General features: G+C 39.6%; 1 protein-coding gene and 1 long non-coding RNA gene across 2 annotated transcripts in view; one reads left to right on the forward strand and one right to left on the reverse strand.

Annotated features, from left to right (window-relative positions):
- The window catches only part of LOC133235672 (uncharacterized), a 703,684-nt gene that overhangs the window by 433,521 nt on the left and 250,047 nt on the right, over positions 1-20,116 (reverse strand). The window lies entirely within an intron of this gene.
- On the forward strand, positions 18,473-18,996 carry LOC133234941 (large ribosomal subunit protein eL29-like). The gene has a single exon (XM_061395643.1). It carries the CDS (start codon positions 18,522-18,524, stop codon positions 18,978-18,980), a length of 459 nt encoding a protein of 152 aa, XP_061251627.1. The 5' UTR covers positions 18,473-18,521; the 3' UTR covers positions 18,981-18,996.

Raw genomic sequence — 20,116 nt, forward strand, 5'->3', positions numbered from 1 at the left:
TCTGGTCTTATGTTTAGATCTTTAATCCATTTTGAGTTTATTTTTGTGTATGGTGTTAGAAAGTGTTCTAGTTTCATTCTTTTACAAGTGGTTGACCAGATTTCCCAGCACCACTTGTTAAAGAGATTGTCTTTAATCCATTGTATATTCTTGCCTCCTTTGTCAAAGATAAGGTATCCATATGTGCGTGGATTTATCTCTGGGCTTTCTATTTTGTTCCATTGATCTATATTTCTGTCTTTGTGCCAGTACTGATCTCCTTTAGAATGGACTAGTTGGATCTCCTTGCAGTCCAAGGGACTCTCAAGAGTTTTCTCCAACACCACAGTTCAAAAGCATCAATTCTTCGGTGCTCAGCCTTCTTCACAGTCCAACTCTCACATCCATATATGACCACTGGAAAAACCATAGCCTTGACTAGACAGACCTTTGTTGGCAAAGTAATGTCTCTGCTGTTGAATATGCTATCTAGGTTGGTCATAACTTTTATTCCAAAGAGTAAGCATCTTTTAATTTCATGGCTGCAGTCACCATCTGCAGTGATTTTGGAGCCCCAAAAAATAAAGTCTGACACTGTTTCTACTGTTTCCCCATCTATTTGCCATGAAATGATGGGACCAGATGCCATGATCTTCATTTTCTGAATGCTGAGCTTTAAGCCAACTTTTTCACTCTCTACTTTCATTTTCATCAAGAAGCTTTTTAGTTCCTCTTCACTTTCTGCCATAAGAGTGGCGTCATCTGCATATCTGAGGTTATAAGACTCTATTTTTAAAGCAAATTTCATATATTTTTAAAATAATTTTTGTGATTTTTTTTTTAATATTGTATTTTTAAGAGTCTAACCTCTACTCTAGGTTTTTAATCTTTGCTTTTTGGTATTTGTTATCAATTTTGTACCTTTAAGAATCCAATCTTCAGTACCCATTTTTACTTAGGAGTGTGATTACTGGCTTGATTGCCCTCTGCCCCTTTTGACTCTCCTTTTTTTCTCCTAGGTCACCTCTATCTCCTCCCTCCCCTTCTCTTCTCTACCCAACTCTGTGAACCTCTTTGGGTATTCCAAGCTGTGGAAAACACTTAGGGAACTGATTACTGGCTAGATCTGTCTCTCTCCTTTTGACCACCCCCCTCTTTTCCTCCTGGACACCTCTATCTCCTTCCTCCCTCTCCTCTTCTCTATGTAACTCCATGAACCTCTCTGAGTGTTCCAGTCTGTGGAGAGCAAATAGGGATTTGATTACTGGCTAGAGTGCTCTCTCCCCTTTTGATCCTCCTTCTCCTCCTCCTGGTCACCTCTATCTCCCTCCTCCCTCTTCTCTTCTCCATGTAACTCAGCGAACCTTTCTGGATGTTCCTCACTGTGGAGAATCTTTTCTCCATTAACCTAGATGTTTTATCATCAGTGCTGTATGGATGGAGAAGTCGTGAGGCTACTCTAAGAATACGACTGAAAACCAGAGGCAGGAGGCTTAAATCCAAAATCTGAGAACACCAGTGAACTCCTGACTCCAGGGAACATTAATCGATAACAGCTCATCCAAAAGCCTCCATACATACACTGAAACCAAGCTCCACCCAAGAGCCAACAACTTCCAGAGCAAGACATACCATGCAAACTCTCCAGCAACACAGGAACATAGCCCTGAGCTTTAATATACAGGCTGTCCAAAGCCACACCAAACCCATAAAAATCTCAGAACTCACTACTGGACACTTCATTGCACTCCAGAGAAAAGAAATCCAGCTCCACCCACCAGAACACCGACACAAGCTTCCCTAACCAGAAAACCTTGACAAGCCACTTGTCCAACCCCACCCACAGGAAGGGACCTCCACAATAAAGAGGAACCACAGACTGCCAGAATACAGAAAGGCCCCCAACACAGCAATCTAAACAAGATGAAAAGGCAGAGAAATATTCAGCAGGTAAAGGAACATGATAAATGCTCACCAAACCAAATAAAAGAGGAGGAGATAGGGAATCTACCTGAAAAAGAAATCAGAATAATGATAGTAAAAATGATCCAAAATCTTGAAAACAAAATGGAGTTACAGATAAATAGCCTGGAGACAAGAATTGAGAAGATGCAAGAAATGTTTAACAAGGACCTAGAAGAAATAAAAAAGAATCAATCAATAACGAATAAGGCAATAAATGAGATCAAAAACATTCTGGAGGGAACCAACAGTAGAATAACTGAGGCAGAAGAGAGGATAAGTGAGGTGGAAGATAAAATGGTGGAAATAAATGACACAGGGGGGGAAAAAATTAAAAAGAAATGAGGACAACCTCAGAGAACTCTGGGACAATGTCAAATGCCCCAACATTTAAATCATAGGAGTCCCAGAAGAAGATAAAAAGAAAGGCCATAAGAAAATACTTGAGGAGATAATAGTTGAAAACTTCCCTAAAATGGGGAAGGAAATAATCACCCAAGTCCAAGAAACCCAGAGAGTCCCAAACAGGATAAACCCAAGGTGAAACAGCCCAAGACACATATTAATCAAATTAACAAAGATCAAACACAAAGCACAAATATTAAAAGCAGCAAGGGAAAAACAACAAATAACACACAAGGGGATTCCCACAAGGATAAAAGCTGATCTTTCAATAGAAATTCTTCAAGCCAGAAGGGAATGGCAGGACATACTTAAAGTGATGAAAGAGTAAAACCTACAACCCAGATTACTGTACCCAGCAAGGATCTCATTCAAATATGAAGGAGAAATCAAGAGCTTTACAGACAAGCAAAAGTTCAGAGAATTCAGCACCACCAAACCAGCTCTTAAACAAATGCTAAATGATCTTCTCTAAACAGAAAACACAGAAAAGGTATATAAACTCAAACCCAAAACAACAAAGTAAATGGCAATGGGATCATACTTATCAATAATTACCTTAAATGTAAATGGGTTGTGCCCCAACCAAAAGACAAAGACTGGCTGAATGGATACAAAAACAAGACCCTTATATATGCAGTCTACAAGAGACCCACCTCAAAACAAGGGACACATACAGACTGAAAGTGAAGGGCTGTAAAAGATATTTCACCCAAATGGAGACCAAAAGAAAGCAGGAGTAGCAATACTCATATCAGATAAAATAGACTTTGAAATAAAGGCTGTGAAAAGAGACAAAGAAGGACACTGCATAATGATCAAAAGATCAATCAAGAGGAAGATATAACAATTATGAATATATATGCACCCAACATAGGAGCACCACAATATGTAAGGCAAATGCTAACAAGTATGAAAGGGGAAATGAATAGTAACACAATAATAGTGGGAGACTTTAATACCCCACTCACACCTATGGATAGATTAGCTAAACAGAAAATTAGCAAGGAAACACAAACTTTAAATGATACAATAGACCAATTATACCTAATTGATACCTATAGGACATTTCACCCCAAAACAATGAAATTCACCTTTTTCTCAAGTGCACATGGAACCTTCTCCAGGATAGAACACATCCTGGGTCATAAATCCAGCCTTGGTAAATTTTAAAAATTGAAATCATTCTAAGCATCTTTTCTGATCACAATGTAGTAAGATTATATATCAACTACAGGAAAAAAAAAAACTATTAAAAATTCCAACATATGGAGGCCAAACAACACACTTCTGAATAACCAATGAACTACAGAAGAAATAAAAAAAGAAATCAAAATCTGCATAGAAACAAATGAAAACACAACAACCCAAAACCTATGGGACTCAGTAAAAGCAGAGCCAAGGGGAAGGTTCATAGCAATACAAGCTTACCTCAAGAAACAAGAAAAAAGTCAAATAAATAACCTAACTCTACACCTAAAGCAACTAGAAAAGGAAAAAATAAAGAACCCCAGGGTTAGTATAAGGAAAGAAATCATAAAATTTAGGGCAAAAATAAATGCAAAAGAAACAAAAGAGACGATAGCAAAAATCAATAAAGCCAAACACTGGTTCTTTGAGAAGATCAATAAAATTGACAAACTATTAGCCAGACTCATCAAGAAACAAAGGGAGAAGAATCAAATCAACAAAATTAGAAACGAAAATGGAGAAATCACAAAAGACAACACAGAAATACAAAGGATCATAAGAGACTACTATCAGCAACTATATGCCAATAAAGTGGACAACTTGGAAGAAATGGACAAATTCTTAGAAAAGTATAAATTTCCAAAACTGAACCAGGAAGAAAGAGAAAACCTTAACAGACCCATCATAAGCACAGAAATCAAAACTGTAATCAGAAATCTTCCAGCAAACAAAAGCCCAGGACCAGATGGCTTCACAGCTGAATTCTACCAAAAATTTACAGAAGAGCTCTAAATTGAGTAGGATGTCCTATTATCCTACTCAAACTCTTACATGAAACTACAGAGGAGAGTAAACTTCCAAACTCATTCTATGAGGCCACTATCACCCTAATATCAAAACCTGACAAAGATGCCACAAAAAAAGAAAACTACAGGCTAATATCACTGATGAATATAAATGCAAAAATCCTTAACAAAATCCTAGCAAACAGAATCCAACAACATATTAAAAAGATCATACATCATGACCAAGTGGGCTTTATCCCAGGGATGCAAGGATTTTTTAATATCTGGGAATCAATCAAAGTAATATACCACATTAACAAATTGAAAAATAAAAACCATATGATTATCTCAACAGATGCAGAGAAAGCCTTTGACAAAATTCAACATCTGTTTATGATAAAAACCCTCCAGAAAGTAGGCATAGAAGGACCATACTTCAACATAATAAAAGCTATATATGACAAACCCACAGCAAACATTACCCTCTATAGTGAAAAATTGACAGCATTTCCCCTAAAGTCAGGAACAAGACAAGGGTGCCCACTCTCACCACTACTATTAAATACAGTTTTGGAAGTTTTAGCCACAGCAATCAGAGAAGAAAAAGAAATAAAAGAAATCCAGATTGGAAAAGAAGTAAAACTCTCACTGTTTGCAGATGACATGATTCTCTACATAGAAGACCCTAAAGACTCCACCAGAAAATTACTAGAGTTAATCAATGAATATAGTAAAGTTGCAGGATATAAAATTAACACACATAAATCCCTTGCATTCCTATACACTAACAATGAGAAAACAGAGAAATTAAGGAAACAATTCCATTCACCATTGCAACGAAAAAAAATAAAATACTTAGGAATAAATCTACCTAAAGAAACAAAAGACCTATATGTAGAAAACTATAAAACACTGATGAAAAAAATCAAAGATGACACAAATAGATGGAGAAATATGCCATGTTCATGGATTGGAAGAATCAATATAGTGAAAATGAGTAAACTACCCAAAGCAATCTATAGAGTCAATGCAATCCCTATCAAGCTACCAATGGTATTTTTCACAGAACTAGAACAAATAATTTCACAATTTGTATGGAAATACAAAAAACCTCAAACAGCCAAAGAAATCTTGAGAAAGAAGAATAGACCTGGAGGAATCAACCTGCCTGACTTCAGGCTATCCTACAAAGCTACAGTCATCAAGACGTGGTACTGGCACATCAAGTACGGTACCAGCACAAAGACAGAAATATAGATCAATGAAACAAACTAGAAAGCCCAGAGATCAATCCACGCACCTATGAACACCTTATCTTCGACAAAGGAGGCAAGAATATACAATGAAGAAAAGACAATTCTTTTAACAAGTGGTGCTGGGAAAACTGGTCAACCACTTGTAAAGAATGAAATTAGAACACTTTCTAACATCATACACAAAAACACTCTCTGACAAAACTGGAGCCCATTATACAGAGTGAAGTAAGCCAGAAGGAAAAACACCAATATGGTATACTAACGCATACATATGGAATTTAGAAAGAGGGTAACAATAACCCTGTGTACGAGACAGCAAAAGAGACACTGATGTATAGAACAGTCTTATGGAGTCTGTGGGAGAGAGAGAGGGTGGGAAGATTTGGGAGAATGGCATTGAAACATGTAAAATATCATGTATGAAACGAGATGCCAGTCCAGGTTCGATGCACGATACTGGATGCTTGGGGCTAGTGCACTGGGACGACCCAGAGGGATGGTATGGGGAGGGAGGAGGGAGGAGGGTTCAGGATGGGGAACACATGTATACCTGTGGTGGACTCATTTTGATATTTGGCAAAACTCATACAATTATGTAAAGTTTAAAAATAAAATAAAATTAAAAAAAAATCACAGCAAGATCATCTACGACCCACCTCCCAGAGTAATGGAATCAAAGCAAAAATAAACAAATGGGACCTAATTAAACTTAAAAGATTTTGCACAACGAAGAAAACTGTAAGCAAGGTGAAAAGACAGCCTTCAGAATGGGAGAAAATAACAGCAAATGAAGCAAGTGACAAAGAATTAATCTCAAAAATATACAAGCAGCTCCTGAAGCTCAATTCCAGAAAAATAAATGACCCAATCAAAATAATGGGCCAAAGAACTAAACAGACATTTCTCCAAAGAAGACATACAGATGGCTAACAAACACATGAAAAGATGCTCAACATCACTCATTATCAGAGAGATGCAAATTAAAACCACATTGAGGTACCATCTCATACCATCTCAGAATGGCTGCTATCAATAAATGCTGGAGAGGGTGTGGAGAAAAGGGAACCCTCTTGCATTGTTGGTGGTAGTGCAAACTAGTACAGCCACTATGGAGAACAGTGTGGAGATTCCTTAAAAAACTGGATATAGAACTGCCATATGATCCAGCAATCCCACTTCTGGGGACACACGCCGAGGAAACCAGAATTGAAAGAGGCACACCGCAGCACTGTTTACAATAACCAGGACATGGAAGCAACCTAGATGTCCATCGGCAGATGAATGGATAAGAAAGCTGTGGTACATATACACAATGCAATATTACTCAGCCATTAAAAAAAATACATTTGAATCAGTTCTAATGAGGTAGAATAAACTGGAGCTTATTATACAGACTGAAGTAAGTCAGAAAGGAAAACACCAGTAGAGTATACTAACGCATATATATGGAATCTAAAAAGATGGTAACAATGACCGTATATGCGAGACAGCAAAAGAGACACAGATGTATAGAATAGTCTTTTGGCGTCTTTAAGAGAAGGCAAGGGTGGGATGATTTGAGAGAATAGCATTGACACATGTATATTATCATATGTGAAACAGATCGCCAGGTTCAACTGGGGGGGTTCAGGATGAGGAACACATGTACACCCATGGTTGATTCATGTCAATGTATGGCAAAAACCACCACAATATTGTGAAATAATTTAGTTCAGTTCAGTTCAGTCACTCAGTCGTGTCTGACTCTTTGTGACCCCATGAATCGCAGCACGCCAGGCCTCCCTGTCCATCACCAACTCCCAGAGTTCACCCAGACTCACATCCATAGAGTCAGTGATGCCATCCAGCCATCTCGTCCTCTGTCGTCCCCTTCTCCTCCTGCCCCCAATCCCTCCCAGCATCAGAGTCTTTTCCAATGAGTCAACTCTTCGCATGTAGCCTCCAATTAAAATAAATAAATTTTTAAAAACAAGAAACAAATGATCATGAAGAAAAATAAATAAATAAATTAAATAAAATAAATTCAAAAAAAAAAAAAGAAAGAATGGCCCCAAATGTTCCAAACTTGGTAATACGTGTGTGTGTGTGTGTGTGTGTGTGTATTTGTGTGTGTGCAAGCACTTGCAAAATCCAGAATCTTGGCAAAATTTAAGCACAGCAGGAAAAAAACTTTTTAAAAAACTATGCCTAAACACATCATAGACAAGATGCTGAAAAACAAAGATAAAAAGAAATTAAAGGGATTGGAGAGACAGAAAGGGTATAATAGATATAGGGGAACAATAATAGGAAGAATATCAAAATTAAAATAAAGACATGAAGGAAGGGAGAGACAGGTGGAGGGAAGGAGGGAAGGAGTGAGGAAGGAAGAAAGGAAACTAGCAAACAAGAACTATATACTCAAGATAAAAATCCTTCACACGGGAGAGGGAACTCAAGACATTTTCAGATAAACAAAAACTCAGAGTTTGTCACCAGCAGACTCAAACATCAATAAGTAGTTTTTAAAAAATTCTTTAGGCTGAAGAGGAATGAAATCAAATGAAAATTCAAGTTTACTAGAAGGAGTTGAAGAAAACCAGAAATGGCAACTATGTGGGTAAACATTTTAAAAAATATCTTTTTTTCTCCTTCTCCTAATTTATTTCAAAGACAGTTGACTATTTAAATATACACATGCACACATACACACACACGTGAACACTGCCTGTCAGAGTATAATATTTGTAGATGCACAGGATATTAAAAAAAAAGTGCAAAAGTTAGAGTATATTAATGGAATTATGTAGTTATAAAGTCAAGGCTGTATATCATCACCCTGCTTATTTAACTTATATGTAGAGAACATCACAAGAAACACTGGGCTGGAAGAAGCACAAGCTGGAATCAAGATTGCCCGGAGAAATATCAATAACCTCAGATATGCAGATGACACCACCCTTATGGCAGAAAGTGAAGAGGAACTAAAAAGCCTCTTGATGAAAGTGAAAGAGATGGAAAAAGTTGGTTTAAAGCTCATCATTCAGAAAACTAAGATCATGGCATCTGGTCCCATCACTTCATGGGAAATAGATGGGGAAACAGTGGAAACAGTGTCAGACTTTATTTTGGGGGGTTCCAAAACCACTGCAGATGGTGATTGCAGCCATGAAATTAAAAGATGCTTACTCCTTGGAAGGAAGGTTATGACCAACCTAGACAGCTGGGAGGGATTGGGGGCAAGAGGAGAAGGGGATGACAGAGGATGAGATGGCTGGATGGCATCACTGACTCAATGGACATGAGTCTGAGTGAACTCCGGGAGTTGGTGATGGACAGGGAGGCCTGGCGTGCTGCGATGCATGGGGTCACAAAGTCGGACACGACTGAGCGACTGATCTGATCTGATCTGAGACAGCATATTGAAAAGCAGAGACGTTACTTTGCCAACAAAGGTCTGTCTAGTCAAGGCTATGGTTTTTCCAGTAGTCATGTATGGATGTGAGAGTTGGACTGTGAAGAAAGCTGAGCGCCGAAGAACTGATGCTTTGAACTGTGGTGTTGGAGAAGAATCTTGAGAGTCCCTTGGACTGCAAGGAGATCCAACCAGTCCATTCTGAAGGAGATCAGTCCTGGGTGTTCATTGGAAGGAACGATGCTAAAGCTGAAACTCCAGTACTTTGGCCACCTCATGCGAAGAGTTGACTCATTGGAAAAGACTCTGATGCTGGGAGGGATTGAGGGCAGGAGGAGAAGGGGACGACAGAGGATGAGATGGCTGGATGGCATCACCGACTCGATGGACATGAGTTTGAGTGAACTCCGGGATTTGGTGATGGACAGGGAGGACTGGCATGCCGCGATTCATGGGGTCGCAAAGAGTCGGACACAACTGAATGACTGAACTGAACTGAAAGTTACTACATTTGATGTGAAGTGGAACAATATTTACATTAACTGGACAGTAGTAAGTTAAAGGATATACCATAATCCCAAGGAGATAAAAATCTTCATAACCTACTAGCAAGTGTCATTCACATGTTTTTTCTTACATGTTTTCTCAGTCCCAATCAAGGTCTATGTCAGTAAAAGAAACTCTATAAGGCGTAAAAATAATTAGGTCAAGGTAAAAAGCTTTTTTTTTTTAATGATTTGGCATGAAACGTGAATAAAACTTAATGCATTTTATATCCCAAGTGTCATTTCTTAAACCTAAACTTTTCATAAGATCTAACATCTAATAAATCCTTGAATTGGTATGTCTTGTGGTATTAACTGTAACTTTCAACTGAGAAAGCTTATGTTACAAATAGGGATTTTCTTCTTGTCTTATTTGCCTTTGCCTTTGATACTTTGGACCAACGTTTATTTATTCCACATGTATTTTTGTTCCAACACCACATAATCTCAAAGAGAATTTTAAAATGTAAAATGTGATGGCATATAACGGTCATTAGAATGGCTACTACAAATGTTAATTAACTGTTCTAAATAATACAGAGATTCCACTCTACAGCAGAAAACAAACTTTCAAAGGAGTAGTACACATCCTATACCATTTTCATTTTCACCAATCTTTCAGAAAGATGTACTCTACAAGAGCCCTCAAATTCAATAATCTAAGCTGGTGACTTCTCTACACATTGATTAATATCATATCGTGCACTATACATATAATACCACTGTTATAAAAGCAATGGCAAGAGACAGTGTAATGATTTTGTAGACAACCACAAAAGACTAATATGACAGCATATAATTATTTGTTTGTTAAACAAGGCTCTAGCTTCACACATTCAATTTTATTTTAAAATAAAAAAGAAGAAGAAACACATGATTATCTGGCAGATATTTGTTTGTCAAAGATCCATATCCTGGATACTCTGCCCTTAAAGATTCTATCTCTGGATCAGATTTTGACTGGGAACTAGAAATTATGCTGCATGAGTCAAAATAAAAGGAAAGGAATAACAAAATAAAAGTACATTCAAACTATATCCTTTTAGAAAAGAAAACCAAAAAAGAATTTAACAAGAAAACATGAGCCTGGAGACTGCATTCCTGGGTCTGAATTGTTTAGTTCATTATTTGAAATGAGCATAAGAAACACAAATTGGACAGGGGATTCTTTCAAAAACGTGCTTATTCTTCTTGGAGCTTTGTCAGACCAGTCTGACTTTAGATGCTGGCCAGTCATGTCTGAGCATCCTTTTGGACCATTTATTCCAAGTCTGCTCTGCCTGGAATCCACTAGACTTAACTCTTTTTTACTTCCTATCATCAACTGTGTTTATCTTATTCATCCTAAGGCCCGGTCTAGCTCAAAAAACTAAACCCAGTCCAAACTAGACTCCATCATCCAGATGGAGAATTATGTGGGCCAAGTACTTCTCTAGGTGGGTGAATGAATGATTTAGAGATTGCCATCAGTATGGAATGCCTGTAAGTTCCATTCAATGAGGACACTTGTGGCTTATAGTTGATTCAGGATAAAGTTATCATACAATTGCGCTCATTTCACATGCTAGTAAGGTTATGCTCAAAATCTTTCAAGCTAGGCTTCAGCAGTACATGAACTGAGAACTTTCAGATGCAAAACTTGGGTTAAGAAGATGCAGAGGGACCAGAGATCAAATTGTCAGCCTTGACTGGATCATAGAGAAAGCAAGGGAATTCCAGAAAAACATCTACTTCTGCTTCATTGACCATGTGAATACCTTTGACTGTGTGGATCACAACAAACTATGAAAAATTCTTAAAGAGATGGGAATACCAGACCACCTTATCTGTCTCCTGAGAAACTTACATGTGGGTCAAGAAGCAAAGGTTATTAATATAACTGGACATGGAACAACTGACTGGTTCAAACCTGGGAAAGGAGTATGACAAGGCTGTATATTGACATCCTGTTTATTTAACTTATATGCAGAGCACATCATGCGAAATGCCAGGCTAGGTGAATCACAAGCTGGAATTAAGATTGCTGGGAGAAATATCAACAACCTTAGATATGCAAATAATACCACTTTAATGGCAGAAAGTAAAGAGGAACTAAAGAGCTTCCTGATGAGAATGAAAGAGAGAATGAATAGCTGGCTTAAAACTCAGCATTCAAAAAACTAAGATCATGGCATCCGGTGTCATCACTTCATGGCAAATAGAAGGGGAAAAAGTGGAAACAGTAAGATTTTCTTTTCATGGGCTCCAAAATCATTGCAGACAGTGACTGTAGCCATGAAATCAAAAGACGCTTGCTCCTTGGAAGAAAAGCTATGACAAACCTAAACAGCATATTAAAAAGCAGAAGCATCATATTGCCAACAAAGGTCCACATAGTCAAAGCTATGGTTTCTCCAGTAGTCATGTACGGATGTGAGAATTGGACCATTAAGAAGGCTGAAAGAAAAGAAAGAAAGTGAAGTCGTTCGGTTATGTCCGACTCTTTGTGACCCCATGGACTATATCCTGCCAGGCTCCTCTGTCCATGAAATTCTCTAGGCAAGAGTACTGGAGTGGGTTGCCATTTCTTTCTCCAGGGTATCTTCCCAACCCAGGGATCGAACCCATGTCTCATGCATTGCAGGCAGACTCTTTTCCATCTGAGCCACCAGGGAAGCCTTTAGGAAGGCTGAATGCCCAAGAATTGATGCTTTCAAATTGTGGGCTGGAGAAGACTCTTGAGAGTCCCTTGGACTTCAAGGAGATTAAAACCAGTCAATCCTAAAAGAAATCAACCCTGGATATTCATTGGAAGGACTGATATTTAGGCCACCTAATGCAAAGAACCAACCCATTCGAAAAGACCCTGGTGTTGGGAAAGATGGAAGGCAAAAGGAGAAGGTGGCAGATGGTGAGATGGTTAGATAGCATCACCAACTCCATGGACATGAATTTGAGCAAACTCTGGGAGATAGTGAAGGACAGAGAAGGCTGGCATGCTGCAGTCCATGGGGTTGCAAAGGGTCAGACATGACTTAGCTGAACAACAACAACAGGAAAAAGTACTTGATGCTTACTTTTATCATCTTTTCTGATGAAATAGGTGGGAAAAAAATCAAATATCACATTTATTAATGTCTATATTATTGTTTGTTGTGGTTTAGTTGCTAGGTTGTGTCCAGCTCTTTTGTGACCCCATGGACTGTAGCTTGCCAAACTCCTCTACCCATGGGACAGAGACAAGAATGTTGGAATGGGTTGCCATTTCCTTCCTCAGAATATCTTCCTGACTCATGGATCAAACCTGCATCTCCTGCATTGGTAGGTGGATTCTTTACAACTGAGCCACTAGGGAAGTCCATTAATGTCTCTATAGTTTGCATTAAAAATTATTGCTAATACAAAGACAAGAAAAAAATGAGTTGTTTGGTTTCAAAATATGGTACTCTTCAAAGTAAAAAAAAAAAATCCCATATAGAAAATTTAAGTAATGTTACCCAGTCTTCAAAAAAAAAAAAAAGCCAAATTCAGAGAGCAAAAGTGAAGTTAGAGGGTGACAAAAGGCTAAGGAGAGAAAAATAATGAAATGGAACAAGAGAAACATTTTAACTGTTAGGACATGATTAAAATATATCAGTCAAAATTGGATAGTATTTCCAAATGAGAAATGAATTTTAGCTTGTTAATAATTCCCTCCTCAGAACTATTTATACAAAGGAGTTTAAAGTTTGCAACTCACTTAACAAATACAAATAACTATATCACAGTAACTGCAAAAGTAAAACAAGAGGAAAATATGTATAAATCAAGAATAATCCAAGAATAAATCACAATCAGGAATAATCCATGGGTTTCCCTGGTGTCTCAGCTGGTAAAGAATCTGCCTGCAATGTGGGAGACCTGGGTTCAGTCTCTGAGTTGGGAAAATCCCCTGGAGAAGGGAACAGCTACCCACTCCAGTATTGTGGCCTGGAGAATTCCACATACCATATAGTCCATGGGGTTACAAAGAGCTGGACATAACTGAGCGACTTTCACTTTTACTTCAGGAATAATCCATAACCTCCAAAGTAAAAATGTGGGCAAGGATTTGAATTAAGTGTCTCTCTAGGGATAGATGATTGGAAACTAGTATAGTTGAACATAAAATATATAAAGACAATCACAGAATGTGAAATAAGGATTCATCGTGACACAGAAGTAGGAGTAGGGTCTCTCAGAAACTGCACAGAAGAAGAGGTTATGCAATTTGTGAACTCACAGAGATCTAAAGCCACGGTGAATCTTAAAAAATGTTTCCATTGAGGAGTAACATGGATAATCACAGAGTCTAATATTAAAATACAACTGAAAACAAACTAGGATGAATAATATGACCAGCAGTGTTTGGGGTTAACCCAGTCTCTCCTGATTATTTCATCTCATCTGGACAGCATTTGCACCTTGATTTCTTTAGCTCAGATGATGTCTCTGTTCCTGTTTTAAGATCACTGTCACTGCTATTTACCAAATATCTTTCTGACCCCACTAATAGCTAAAACTTAGATAATTTGCTTTTCCAAAGGTCAATGCCCAAACTATTAAGGGCATTAGATTTGGTCTCCAAATTTATGATGAAGAGACATAAAACACTTAAACTAGAGAAAAGAGACAACCAAAGGAACTTTTAATAAGGTCCGCTTTGGGACAAGGAAAACACCATTGTTTTTTGATATCATGGTTTTGTTTATCCAACCATTATTTATCTGTAGGTGATCTGGGAAATAGACTCTTGGAGGGTGCAAACAGAACCTTGTGCACCAGGACCTAGGAGAAAGGAGCAGTGACCCCACAAGAGACTGACCCAGACTTGCCTGTGAGTGTCCAGGAACTCCAGCAGAGGCGTGGGTCGGTGGTGGCCTCCTGCAGGGTTGGGGGCACTGAGTGTAGCAGTGCATGCTGCTTTTTGAAAGAGGTCGCCATTATCTTCATTACTTCCACCATAGTTTGGCCCCAGGTAAATAGCAGGGTTAGAACCGGACAGGGAACAACAGACTAGTTCCAAATAGGAAAAGCAGTACGTCAAGGCTGTATATTGTCACCCTGCTTATTTAACTTATATGCAGAGTACATCATGAGAAACACTGGACTGGAAGAAGCACAAGCTGGAATCAAGATTGCCGGGAGAAATATCAATAACCTCAGACATGCAGATGACACCACCCTTATGGCAGAAAGTGAAGAGGAACTAAAAAGCCTCTTGATGAGGTGAAAGAGGAGAGTAAAAAAATTGGCTTAAAGCTCAACATTCAGAAAACTAAGATCATGGCATCGGGTCCCATCACTTCATGGCAAATAGATGGGGAAACAGTGGCTGACTTTATTTTTCTGGGCTCCAAAATCACTGCAGATGGTGACTGCAGCCATGAAATTAAAAGACGCTTACTCCTTGGAAGAAAAGTTATGACCAACCTAGGTAGCATATTCAAAAGCAGAGACATTACTTTGCCAACAAAGGTCTGTCTAGTCAAGGCTACGGTTTTTCCAGTGCTCATATATGGATGTGAGAGTTGGACTGTGAAGAAAGCTGAGTGCCGAAGAATTGATGCTTTTGAACTGTGGTGTTGGAGAAGACTCTTGAGAGTCCTTTGGACTGCAAGGAGATCCAACCAGTCCATCCTAAAGGAGATCAGTCCTGGGTGTTCATTGGAAGGACTGAATATGAAGCTGAAACTCCAATACTTTGGCCACCTCATGTGAAGAGTTGACTCATTGGAAAAGACTCTGATGCTGGAAGGGATTGGGGGCAGGAGGAGAAGGGGATGACAGAGGATGAGATGGCTGGATGGCATCACCGACTCGATAAACAGGAGTATGGGTGGTAAACTTCAGGTGTTGTTGATGGACAGGAAGGCCTGGCGTGCTGCAATTCATGGGGTCGCAAAGAGTTGGACACAACTGAGCGACTGAACTGAACTGAACTGAAGTAGCAGGGAGGGAACACAGCTCCACCCATCAACAGAAAATTGGATTAAAGATTTACTGAGCATGGCCCTGCCCATCAGAACAAAACCATTTCCCCATCAGTCAGTGTCTCCCATCTGGAAGATTCCATAAGCCTCTGATCCTTCTCCATCAGAGGGTAGACAGACTGAAAACCACAATCACAGAAAACCAACCAATCTAATTCTAGTAATGGAAACCACAATCACAGAAAACTAACCAATCTGATCACATGGACCACAGCCTTGTCTATCTCAGTGAAACTATGAGCCATGCCATGTAGGGCCACCCAAGACGGATGAGTCATAGTGGAGAGTTCTGACAAAATGTGGTCCACTGGAGAAAGGAATGGCAAACCACTTCAGTATTCTTGCCTTGAGAATCCAGTGAACAGTATGAAAAGGCAAAAACATAGGACGCTGAAAGAGGAACTCCCCAGGTCGGTAGGTGCCCAATATGCTACTGGAGATCAGTGGAGAAATAGCTCCAGAAAGAATGAAGGGATGAAGCCAAAACAAAAACAACACCCAGCTGTGGATGTGACTGGTGATGGAAGTAAAGTCTGATGCTGTAAAGAGCAATACTGCATAGGAACCTGGAATGTTAGGTCCATGAATCAAGGCAAATTGGAAGTGGTCAAACAGGAAATGGCAAGAGTCAATGTTGACATTTTAGGAATCGGCGAACTAAAATGGACTAGAATAGGTGACTTTAACTCAGGTTACCATTTATCTACTATGGTGAGAAACAATCCCTTAGAAGAAATGGAGTAGCCATCATAGTCAACAAAAAAGTCTGAAATGCAGTACTTGGACACAATCTCAAAAACAACAGAATGATCTCTGTTAATTCCCAAGGCAAACCATTCAATATCACAGTAATCCAAGTCTACGCCCCAACCAGTAATGCTGAAGAAGCTGATGCTGAATGATCCTATGAAAACCTACAAGACCTTCTAGAACTAACACCCCCCAAAAAGATGTACTTTTCATTATAGGGGACTGGAATGCAAAAGTAAGAAGTCAAGAAACACCTGGAGTAACAGGTAAATTTGGCGTTGGAATACAGAATGAAGCAGGGCAAAGGCTAAAAGAGTTTTGCCAAGAGAAGGCACTGGTCATAGCAAACACCCTTTTCCAACAACACAAGAGAAGACTCTACACATGGACATCACCAGAGGGTCAACACTGAAATCAGACTGATTATATTCTTTGCAGCCAAAGATGGAGAAGCTCTACAGTCAGCAAAAACGAGACCTCCTGGGGCTGACTGGGGCTCAGATCATGAACTCCTTATTGTCAAATTCAGACTGAAATTGAAGAAAGTGGGGAAAACAACTAGACCATTCAGGTATGACCTAAATCAAATCCCTTATGATTATACAGTGGAAGTGAGAAATAGATCTAAGGGACTAGATCTGATAGAAAGAGTGCCTGATAAACTATGGACGGAGGTTCATGACATTGTACAGGAGACAGGGATCAAGACCATTCCCAAGAAAAAGAAATGCAAAAAACCAAAATGGTTGTCTGAGGAAGCCTAAAAAATACCTGTTAAAAGAAGAGAAGTGAAAAACAAAGGAGAAAAGGAAAGATATACCCATTTGAATGCAGAGTTCCAAAGAATAGCCAGGAGAGATAAGAAAGCCTTCCTCAGTGATCAATGCAAAGAAATAGAGGAAAACAACAGAATGGGAAAGACTAGAGATCTCTTCATGAAAATTAGAGATTCCAAGGGAAAATTTCACTCAAAGATGGGCTAAATAAAGGACAGAAATCGTACGGACCTAACAAAAGCAGAAGATATTAAGAAGAGGTGGTGGCAAGAATACACAGAAGAACTGTACAAAAAAGATCTTCACGACCCAGATAATCACAATCATGTGATCACTGACCTAGAGCCAGACATCCTGGAATGTGAAGTCAAGTGGGCCTTAGAAAGCATCACTATGAACAAAGCTAGTGGAGGTGATGGAATTCCAGTTGAGCTATTTCAAATACTGAAAGATGATGCTGTGAAAGTGCTGCACTCAACATGCCAGCAAATTTGGAAAAGTCAGCAGTGGCCACAGGACTGGAAAAGGCCAGTTTTTATTCCAATCCCAAAGAAAGGCAATGCCAAAGATTGCTCAGACTTTACCGCACAATTGTACTCATCTCACACGTTAGTAAAGTAATGCTCAAAATTCTCCAAGCCAGACTTCAGTAATGTCTTAACCATGAATTTCCTGATGTTCAAGCTGGTTTTAGAAAAGGCAAAGGAACCAGAGATCAAATTGCCAACATCCATCCACTGGATCATCAAAAATGCTAGAGAGTTCCAGAAAAACATCTATTTCTGCTTTATTGACTATGCCAAAGCCTTTGACTGTGTGGATCACAACAAAATGTGGAAAATTCTGAAAGAGATGGGAATACCAGACCACCTGACCTTCCTCTCAAGAAATCTGTACACAGGTCAGGAAGCAACAGTTAGAACTGGACATGGAACAATAGACTGTTTCCAAACTGGAAAAGGAATACGTCAAGGCTGTATACTATCACCTTGCTTATTTAACTTCTATGCAGAGTGCATCATGTGAAATGCTGGGCTGGATGAAGCACAAGCTGGAATCAAGATTGCCGGGAGAAATATCAATAACCTCAGATACGCAGATAAAACCATGCTTGTGGCAGAAAGTGAAAGAGGAGAGTGAAAAAGTTGGCTTAAAACTCAACACTCAGAAAACTAAGATCATGGCATCTGGTCCCATCACTTCATGGGAAATAGACGGGGAAACAGTGGAAACAGTGGCAGACTTTATTTTTGGGGGCCCCAAAATCACTGCAGATGGTGACTGAAGCCATGAAATTAAAAGATGCTTACTCCTTGGGAGACAAGTTATGACCAATCTAGACAGCAGAGACATTACTTTGCCAACAAAGGTCCGTCTAGTCAAGGCTATGGTTTTTCCAGTAATCATGTATGGATGTGAGAGTTGGACTATAAAGAAAGCTGAGCTCTTCCGGTCCCACGCGCTTTGGTATCTGCGGGCCCCGGTGCAGACATGGCCAAGTCCAAGAACCACACCACGCACAACCAGTCCCGAAAATGGCATAGAAACGGCATCAAGAAACCCCGATCACAACGATATGAATCTCTTAAGGGGGTAGACCCCAAGTTCCTGAGGAACATGCGCTTTGCCAAGAAGCACAACAAGAAGGGCCTGAAGAAGATGCAGGCCAACAATGCCAAGGCCATGAGTGCATGTGCTGAGGCTGTCAAGGCCCTCGTGAAGCCCAAGGAGATCAAGCCCAAGATGCCAACAGGCGGCAGCCGCAAGCTCAGCCGACTTGCCTACATCGCTCACCCCAAGCTGGGGAAGCGCGCTCGTGCTCGCATCGCCAAGGGCCTCAGGCTCTGCCGGCCAAAGTCCCAGGCCAAGGCTTCAACCAAGGCCAAGCCACCTGCGGCTGCGGCTCCAGCTGCCAAGGGTGCCCAGGCCCCCACCAAAGCTCCGGAGTAGAGACCTTCATCTGCCAGTGTGAGGACAGAAGGACTGGTGTGACCCCCTGGGCTGCTGTCTGCGTGGGGCTGGTGTCCTCCTGTATACAATGGATTAAAGACAATCTCTTTAACAAGTGGTGCTGGGAAAACTGGTCAACCACTTGTAAAAGAATGAAACTAGACCACTTTCTAACACCATACACAAAAATAAACTCAAAATGGATTAAAGATCTAAACATAAGACCAGAAACTATAAAACTCCTAGAGGAGAACATAGGCAAAACACTCTCTGACATACATCACAGCAGGATCCTCTATGACCCACCTCCCAGAATATTGGAAATAAAAGCAAAAATAAACAAATGGGACCTAATTAACCTTAAAAGCTTCTGCACATCAAAGGAAACTATTAGCAAGGTGAAAAGACAGCCTTCAGAATGGGAGAAAATAATAGCAAATGAAGCAACTGACAAACAACTAATCTCAAAAATATACAAGCAACTCCTACAGCTCAACTACAGAAAAATAAATGACCCAATCAAAAAATGGGCCAAAGAACTAAATAGACATTTCTCCAAAGAAGACATACAGATGGCTAACAAACACATGAAAAGATGCTCAACATCACTCATTATCAGAGAAATGCAAATCAAGACCACTATGAGGTACCATTTCACACCAGTCAGAATGGCTGCGATCCAAAAGTCTACAAATAATAAATGTTGGAGAGGGTGTGGAGAAAAGGGAACCCTCTTAAACTGTTGGTGGGAATGCAAACTAGTACAGCCACTATGGAGAACAGTGTGGAGATTCCTTAAAAAACTGGAAATAGAACTGCCTTATGATCCAGCAATCCCACTGCTGGGCATACACACTGAGGAAACCAGAAGGGAAAGAGACACATGTACCCCAATGTTCATCGCAGCACTGTTTATAATAGCCAGGACATGGAAGCAACCTAGATGTCCATCAGCAGATGAATGGATAAGAAAGAGGTGGTACATATACACAATGGAGTATTACTCAGCCATTAAAAAGAATTCATTTGAATCAGTTCTAATGAGGTGGATGAAACTGGAGCCGATTATACGGAGTGAAGTAAGCCAGAAGGAAAAACACCAATACAGTATACTAACGCATATATATGGAATTTAG

This window comes from Bos javanicus, chromosome 22 (assembly GCF_032452875.1).
Source record: "Bos javanicus breed banteng chromosome 22, ARS-OSU_banteng_1.0, whole genome shotgun sequence".
In the NCBI taxonomy this organism is placed as follows: Eukaryota; Metazoa; Chordata; class Mammalia; order Artiodactyla; family Bovidae; genus Bos; species Bos javanicus.